Raw genomic sequence first — 8,961 nt, forward strand, 5'->3', positions numbered from 1 at the left:
CTCGTGNATGGGAAAGAGGAAAAAGAAGTTGCTGATTTGAGGAGGAATTTGTTTCCGACTCCATTTTCGTTCTTTGTTGGAAGTACATTTGAAGGAGCTCCAAGGGAGCAACAAGCTTTATTGGAGTTGGAGGATACAGCTGCACGATTGAAGAGAGAGAAAGAGACATTGAGGAATACACTTAATTATTTGAGTGCGGCTTCTGCTGTTAAAGATGTTTTCCCTTCTTCATCTTCATCATCATGAATTGATGGATTGTTTGTGAATAGATAGGTAACTTTTTTTTATGTTTTTTTTGATTGGAATGAAGTTATGTATTGAGTATAAACTTGTAAAGGTGTGTTGTTGATGCATAATGGAAAAGTATTTTTATGGGGTACTTTGTGTGTGTGTTGTTTATTTCTTATATATGTTCTGTTTTTCATTGATTGATAATGAGTTTATTTGTTTTTTTATGTTTCATTGATTGATAATTAGGATTGTACTTCATTTGTGGAAGTAGATACTAGATAGTAATGGTTTGGAATTCTAGGTGTGAATTTGTGCATTGAATTATGTGTTTTTGGATGATTGATTTTTGAGCTTATGCTACTTGTATTGTTTATGTGAATGATTTTGTCATTTGAAGCAGGGTCCGAATCAATTCAATTAGGATTGTACTTCATCTGTGGAAGTAGATAGTGATGGTCAGGAATTTTAGTGTGAATTTGTGTACTGAATTGAAGTATATGGGGTGTGATTTTGATTGTTGTTTAATAAAAGTGTGTTTCGAAGGGAATGAGGGATTGGATATAACATGGTGGAAAAGAAGAGAAGAGAAGGGTCCAAATCAATTCAATTAGGATTGTACTTCATCTGTGGAAGTAGATAGTAATGCTCGGAATTTTAGTGTGAATTTGTATCCTGAATTGAAGTAGATGGGGTGTGACTTTGATTGTTGTTTAATAAAAGTGTGTTTCAAAAGGAACAAGGGATTGGATATAACATGGTGGAAGAGAAGAGAAGAGAAGAGAAGGGAAGGGAAGGGAAGGGAAGGGAATTGAAAGGGTTTTTTTTTGCTTCTTGTACCGATAAGATAAACTAAACTACTACATTATTGGAAAGACTTGGAAGGAAAATGCAAGCTCATTTTTTCTGTTTCCTTCCTTCCCCTTTTCCCCTCCCTTACCTTTCCCTCTGTGATTGCTATCCAAAGGAGTAAGATTGCGGAACCTAGAGAAGGCAAAGATGTACTAGAAGGGAGGAGAGAGGAAATGAAGGGGGGTGGGGGAAGTTATTTTAGTCGGTTGAATGGACAAGAATCGATGGGTTTCCTTCATTTGGTTAGCTTTTCTTTTTGAGGGACTGTATTTGGTTAGGTGCTGTAGGGGTATTGGAAGAAAAAAGAGCGTATCTATGTTTGAAGTATTTCAACAGGGGAATTTCGGAGGGTAAGGGATAGATTCATTTTTTGGTAAACCAAATCCTTCCAATGCTGGAAAGGTTTGGTAGGACTATGCAAAGCTCACTCTTTCCTCGCCTTTTGTTCCTTCTCCTTTTCTCTCTAGGGTTACTATCTCAATAATGTGTAAAAAAAAGTGTGAGTTCTGTAAAGAGAACTTATGTGTTACTTCCTTTCCTTTATTGCTTTTTTTCCTGTGTAGTTAATGAAAGGGAACATATAAAGTTTCTTATTTACTTTTGTTCTCTTTTCCATCTTATTCTTTAACCAAACAAACTTCAACTAGCGTCTTGCTGGTGCTTTGAGCTCATCTTTATAGTAGACGGCAGTTGGTTCCATTAGGTGTGTTTTAGGCCTTCAGTGATAGAAGATTTGGTTATCTGACTCTACAAAGATGTTTCCCATTTATGATTTATAAATTAATCAGAAGATGTAATAACCAGCTAGAATTACTTGAAGAAAGCAAGACTTCCAAGCTGAGTCCTTTTCATTTCATTTCATGTTTTATTCTAGACACTAGACAGACACTCATGGAGAATCTGCTGATCTTTTTGCTTGCCCAAATCATCACCTTATGGTTTATAGAGGTTCAATGAGGTGTATGGTTACAATGAAAGCTAATTTGGTGACAGGAAGTTGATCAAAGCTCTGCTACCGGAACAGGGGTTAGGGGTAGGGCCATTGAAGAGGCCATGGTAGTTTAGCAAATAGCCAGTTGTTTGCAAGCTTGAGCCTTCTTTACTGTCCATTATGCTGTTGTAGCCTTGTAGGAGAACTTTCGTGTCTGTTATCTCTTGCTAATATTACTAATTTATAAGAATGCTGAATTAAAGCTTCGAGGTTAACTACCTTTTGGTCTTGCTTGTCTCCAGTTGTGGGTAATGTTATCATATAGATACAGGTATTTGCAATAACAGCCATTACTGAAGCAGAAATGGTGTATTTCCTACATGTTAGAGCTAACATTCAAGAAATAGTTACCACCTTCTTTCTGTAACTTTGATTCCTGGGTGTCCAAGCTATCGTTTTTGAGAGGATTGTGGAACTTGGATGTTGTGTGCTGTCAAAATGTCCTTTTGAGATGTAATGAATTAGTAGCTGATGTTGGATAGGTCATCTCAATATCAAGAGATCGATTGGAATATGGAATTAATTTCTAATGCATTGCTGAAACGTCACACTGCGTAGTTGATTAAAGCCCAGCTGGTTCAAAACTTGTTTTCTCTGAAAGATAATGATATCTCTGCCTATTATGGCATGGCCATGTATGCAAGAGGCGAATCCAACATTGTCAAGTTTCTTGTTGCTTGCTACTTCAGCATGATGGTTATGCTGTAACTTAATATGGAGATAGATGAGTGTGTAGTTATCACCTTGGTGAAAACTGTTTAAGAATAATTCTTCTGGAGCTAAGCATAGCCGGGCTGGAATGACATGAAACGAGTTTGGCCCAGCATGGCTTGTAAACACGGTGGTGAGCTACCGGTCGTGTACGGATACAGCCCACATATTTTGCCTTTTGAAAAATAAGAGTGAAATTCATAGGGGAGTTTGCAGGCACAACACATGGGTTAAGCCGTGCATGGGATTTTTTTTGGTTAATTGGCATGAGCTTCGCAGGGAGTGACCGTACTTAGAGCTTAAGATGCAAATTGCAATCATGCATCCTTTTTTTTTTTTTTTTTTAAAGAAAAGGGATTTCATTAATATTTCGCCAAACGGCACTTACAAGCCATTTCTGAAAAACATAAAATTCTAATAGAAATACATATCACCCTAGAAATGTAAACGTCGCAGATTTGACTTAATTTTGCCTTAATAAAAATCTTCATCTGAAGCAATGTAATATGTGAGTTCGCTCTGGTTCGGCATACGATCTGTAGATGTGGAAATTTTGGGATGAACGTACTCCAATAGTCTTTCATAATTTTACAGAAGTTGTGAAACCCTAATTCTTCAAAAACCAACACAATCAACATACTAGAAAAAATCACCATCTAAAAGATGGGAACTTTTATTGAAAGCAAATAAATAGGATTTTTCGGGCTTACCACTGTTAAGACACCAGTGGTAGCCCTAAGAAAAGGATGAAGGAAGAAGAAGAGAAGAAAGAAGGAAGGAGAAAGCTTTAAAAAAGTGAAAACCCTAACCGTGAAGGCTAGGAAGAAACCCTCCCAAGGAAAAACCTAGAGGGAACAAACTCTCTCTAGAAAACTAGAGAGAGAACCGGGCAATCATGCATCCTTGATTCTTTGGTTTGCACACCAAAAACCTGAGTGCCAGTATCAAGCAATGTGAAAATGGAAAAGTTTGGCAATAGATGATGAGGGAACAGGATTATAGGTTTTTTAGGCTTTGTTTTCTCAGATCGGACAGAAATGAATTTGACCGAAATGAATTTTTTTTATTAATTAAGCCCAAAAGAACAGAGCCTTATTCTACCACGTGAAACGCTTTCTTCATTGTATACCATTGATTAGGTTGTACTACTTTTAACGCAGCAGATGATAGCCTAGTTGTGTTAGCATCACCTCCAATCCGAATGAGGGATTTTCCCATATGAAAATGTCACATGAATGAAGAATGAGAGAAAGTAAAACATGACCCATGATTGTCAATAAAATAAGTTTTTCTTGTATGAAAATTTACCTACAAGAAAATATGCAAATATTGTGAAATATTTCAAAAAAATTATTTTGTAAGTATTATGAAACGCATGTATATTATAAATATCTCGTGAGATACAAATTTGTTTTTTTTTTTGTTTGACGGGAAGATACAAATTTGTTGAAGCAAAGCTATGTTACTGAGATCCTTCATTTAACCTCCCATATGTGTTTACAGGACGAGGAGTCGAGGACATACATTTTAGTTTTACAATTTACTTCAAAAACAACATGACTTCGTGAAAATCCGACTGTTCGGTTTTATTAATATTAACAGTAATAAGTACAGTAGAAAAGAGTTCCTTCAGCCGAAAAATACAGTATTAAGAAGGCCATGTCGCAAAATCACCACATTCAAGTATTCAACTCCTTCAGCATAAAGGCAACATTTCCACATAAATTCTTTCCTCTATAAAGGATGTTCTTCTACCTAGCCCATATATCGCAATCTTAGCATTCAAAGATACTTTTATAGCATTCAAAACTAGTTACTTCACAAGCTGCTCTGTCTGCTGTTAAAAGGTTTGGCTATTGTGATGTTTCCTGCTCGCTGCAAGATCAAACTATCGCGTTATTCAAATTTACATAATACAATAATACACCTTAAAAACAGCCAGTTGCACAGAACAAAGTAACATCTTTTTTGAAAGGACAATCACTTGCAAAAGAAATGCAACATAAATTTTTTTAACAAGTTATAAAGAACAAACTTAGAGAGTTTAGCGTAATTAGCAATTAGAAACAAGGTAAGTTCTTATATGAAACAGTTCATGATGATATATTGTTAGGCGATGGTAACTTGTTACGATTTTCAGCCAAAAGTTTAACGTTTCACAATAAGTCAGTGACAGATATTCTCAGGCAAGACTTGCTGTGAACACGTACAGTTTTTATCGATTTACTTGTCTAACAAGTGAGACCCCTCGTATCTATTTCCCAATGTCCCAATCAACATCTCACAATCAGTTTCCATATGATTGCCCGTTGGGAAATTTTGTTTAGCTTCTGAGGATACAAAGTACTAATCTCAGGAACATTTTACCTGGTGGATGTGCACCTTTCATGCCCTTATTCAAAGGTGAATTCATCTATGTATTGAGATTAAACCCTAATGACCAAGCCATCTATTGAACATTGAATAATCAGAATGAAATTGATACTAACCTTGAGGCAAACATTTTTGCTTGTATCACATATAGGATAATCATGGGGACAACAATGAACACCATCCTTGCAGCATATTGCAGAATTTAACTCGCAGCATTTCCATGACGAGCAAAAACCAAGAAACCTCCGTGCACAACAGCAAGTTTCACCTGCTGGACAGGTTGAGAAAAGACTACATCTAGTAGGTCCCGGAGGAGGTGGTGGTGGTGGATTAGGGCTTGATTTAGTTGGATATGAAGGCATCATGTTGATGCCACAGATTCCACTAGCGTCTCCAGTGTTCCGCTGCATGTGTACATAGCCATTCATACCCCATCCAGTTCCCCATGAATTCTTAACTATCCAGTAATCAACCCCATTCTCTGAACCATAACCAACAATCAGAACGGCATGATCTACAGCGTTGGAACATGGGCCAGAGAAGACTCCCTGCACGGTACAATATTACACTGGTAAATTTTCATGTCTATCATAGAAGCTATTTTGATTGGAAGAGCCGAGAGAGAAGAAATTTACCTTAGAGTATAATTGAAATCCTCTATCACTGCCACATATGCCTACACTTACTGGTTGAGCTGCAACAGCCTTTAGGAGCTCTTTCTCGTGATTAGGAGGGACATCAGCATAACCATCAATAGTAACCACATGTCTTGCAAGCTGGAATAGTCAAGACACAGATTCTTTTTAGTACTTTAGTAATAAAATCAGCATCTAGCCAATAAATGGCGCAATCTGAAACAGGAAGCATTAGAACTATTATAGAGTTCAATTGCTTTCTCCCTTCTTTGCCACAATGGTAAAGGAGCTTTCGTCAAGTGTGAATTTGTTTAGAAGTCACCAGCCAAATAAAAATTGACAGCAATTCAAGAAGCCGAATTTTTCAGTATAGTACAAATGAGTGCCACACTGCTAGGTCAGATGGATAAACATTTGCTGCACTACATGTTTTGACACAAATATGCAAGAATCATGATGCCCCGTTAAGTGATAAAGAGAATGCCTGTAATAGTCTAATGGATGGTACGTCATGAAAGCCAAATGTAGCTGAAACACAGAAAAGAGTATGATGCATGCTTCATTATTGTTATCATTGCACCAGTTATGAAGGAGGATGACAAAGCAGTTTACTCTCTTTGTTTCACTATCTTTATTCAAGAGACAACCACAATCCTACTCGTCAAACAAAAAAAACACAATCCTATATTGGTTAAGACTTGCATTTTCTGAAGTTTCATCAACTATTGTGGTGGACCTGAGATTTTGAATCAAGTGCTTAACTGATCAAATCACGTGTCACTACGCAAACAGCTGTTTTCCATTTTGTTCTTCATACTAGCTAACCAAAACCAACCATTCACATTATGCTCATAAGAAAATGAGACTTGACAACATTTAAGAAGTTTAAGGTCTTCCAAATGATCCAAGGAAACATTGAAAGCTCCTAGATTAACATTAGTGGACTCTTTTGTCCCATGCTTTGAGGTGTGGTAACTGTAGCAAGTAGAAGCCATGAATTGATAGCTTAACATACTGCTAAACCGATAGTGCTAGATTCTACAGACCTAAGGGAAGATCTTACCTTGTTCCTATTGCAGGATTTCTGCCTAGCCTCATATGGGTAATCGTTCTCCGTATCAATCCCATGGTTAGATATAACAAACTGATAAGCATAGTCCATGAGCCCTCCATCACAGCCTTCATCGTAGCCTCTATCGCAATCGATTAACTCCTGCTCAGAAAGGCTGACAAGAGAGCCTGTAACAATCTTGTTTATACCTTCAATCGCCCCTGTTGCTGAGAACGACCAGCAAGCGCCTGAACAAAAGAAAAAGTTATTCCACTGTAAGCTAGTTCACAGTAGTAAGAAGAGCATACACTATAATCCACCATCATGATTAATATTGACCCCATAATTTGGATCCCGGAAATGATTTTGACCAAATTGTTTTTCCAAAGTGCTTAATTCTTCACCCTCTATAAATCGTGCATTACACAACTCCAAATTACCAAAAAAAAAAAAAATAGAGAAAGAAATCAAAAATTTACCATGACCATGTACTACCCAAACCATTAGATTGTCTCTTCTAGTAGATAAATTGGATGGGAAAAAGTATAAATGTGTTGAATTAAATTCCAAGTTAATCATATTAAAAAAACAAATAAAAATAATAATCCTACCTCCATTTCAAATTAATAGTTACACCTACACTTTTCACGCATGCCGATGCACTACTTTGAGCCTTTATATCTCTAACTTTGTATTTGTAAAAAATATAAAAAGTCGATATTCTAAAACTACATATCAAGACGAATCAAACAAGACCCCACATGATTATATTTTCTCTTAACCATAACTCACAAATGATAGTCAAAGGGAAATTTGTGAATAGTGTCAAAAGTGAAAGTGTAACTATTAATTTGAAACGGAGGTAGTAACAAATAATTTATCTAATTTAGAGTTCACCAAAAATTATCTTCAACCCATTTCTTAGACCAGCTCAAATTTTGCAATCAATAACTATTTAAGCACCAGAAACTTTCATTAAAAATGCCAAGTTCCAATTTCTGTCAACCTTGTCCATCCACCCAAAAAAAAAAATCACAAAAATACTAAAAACCCATAAAACTATATTATATAAAAATATAGATACATTAAGGAAATGAACAATATAAAATAAATAGATAAATAAAACATACCACAATTTCCTTGATCCTTGACATTAGTGACAGCACCTTGATTTCTCCAATCAACAGAATCAGGAACACCCACATCAGGAAGTTGAACAGGGTTATTATGCTTCAACCTGATCAAATCATTGGCAGATGAAGAAAGCCCAAGTTTTGAACTTCTAAATTCATGGTGGGTCAAATCAGCATAAGCATTGAGAGAAAGGGTATAAGTGGAATTTCCCAAACTGTTATGATTGTTGACAAATTCCAAATTATCTTCAAAAATTTTGAGTCTTTGTTGTCTTTCTTCCTCAGATGGGTAAGTTTTGCCATGTTGTTTGCACCATGAATTAAAAAGATCAGAGCTTGAAGAATGAGAAAGATGAAGGTGGGAAAATTGGAGGATTAAAAACAGTAATAAACAAAGTTTGCCCATTTTTAGATTGTGGGAATTGTTTAACGGAAGAAGAGGAATCAAGAAAGATCCTTGTCCCACGGAAACGGGAAAGTGGGTAATTTTGAGAATGTATGAAATTTTATGAGAAAATAGGTTGATTGGTCATTCAGGGTTTTGGGTGTTACAATTTCAGCCAGAAAGGTTTGGGGACGGTTGGGGTGAAATTATATAAAATTCATAGTCTAATATTAATTGTCCAATTGTATGCAGACATGATACAGTGATACACCTACTAGCTTTGTCCAGTTTGTCTTTTCTTTTCCCTATCTATTAATCTATTTGAAGATTGATACATCTAACCAGATAATAGATTATCCGTTTGTCATTTTTATTTTTAGCCATAATTGTTTGGGTTTGTCTTAGGTTTACAAAAAAAAAAAAAATAGTTTTTCATCATATACCATTGACAATTTTTTTGTACCGTATACCTTTTCGAGTTTCCAAATTCATCATATACTCCCAACATTTTAAAAAATACATCCACTTGTCTTTGATGACTAACGATGTTAGTGTCCGTTAGTCATTAATCGGTAAATTCCCTCTAATTCTAATTAACTATC

General features: G+C 36.0%; 1 protein-coding gene across 2 annotated transcripts; it reads right to left on the bottom strand.

The window, feature by feature from the left end:
* Window positions 1-4,343: 4,343 nt before the first annotated feature.
* Window positions 4,344-8,961, bottom strand: LOC104889076 (ervatamin-B). Of its 2 annotated transcripts, XM_048639306.2 has the most exons (6): window positions 8,830-8,961; window positions 7,972-8,676; window positions 6,854-7,089; window positions 5,791-5,931; window positions 5,272-5,703; window positions 4,344-4,670 (listed from the first exon to the last, which is right to left on the bottom strand). In XM_048639306.2, the coding sequence occupies exons 2-6, from the start codon at window positions 8,378-8,380 to the stop codon at window positions 4,623-4,625; spliced, it is 1,266 nt and encodes a 421-aa protein (XP_048495263.1). In that variant the 5' UTR covers window positions 8,381-8,676; window positions 8,830-8,961; the 3' UTR covers window positions 4,344-4,622. The 2 variants fall into 2 exon arrangements, with proteins under 2 accessions (XP_048495263.1, XP_010672523.2); XM_010674221.4 differs by lacking the exon at window positions 8,830-8,961 and having other exon boundaries at window positions 4,344-4,657.

Source organism: Beta vulgaris, chromosome 1 (genome assembly GCF_026745355.1).
Source record: "Beta vulgaris subsp. vulgaris cultivar EL10 chromosome 1, EL10.2, whole genome shotgun sequence".
Taxonomy (NCBI): domain Eukaryota; kingdom Viridiplantae; phylum Streptophyta; class Magnoliopsida; order Caryophyllales; family Amaranthaceae; genus Beta; species Beta vulgaris.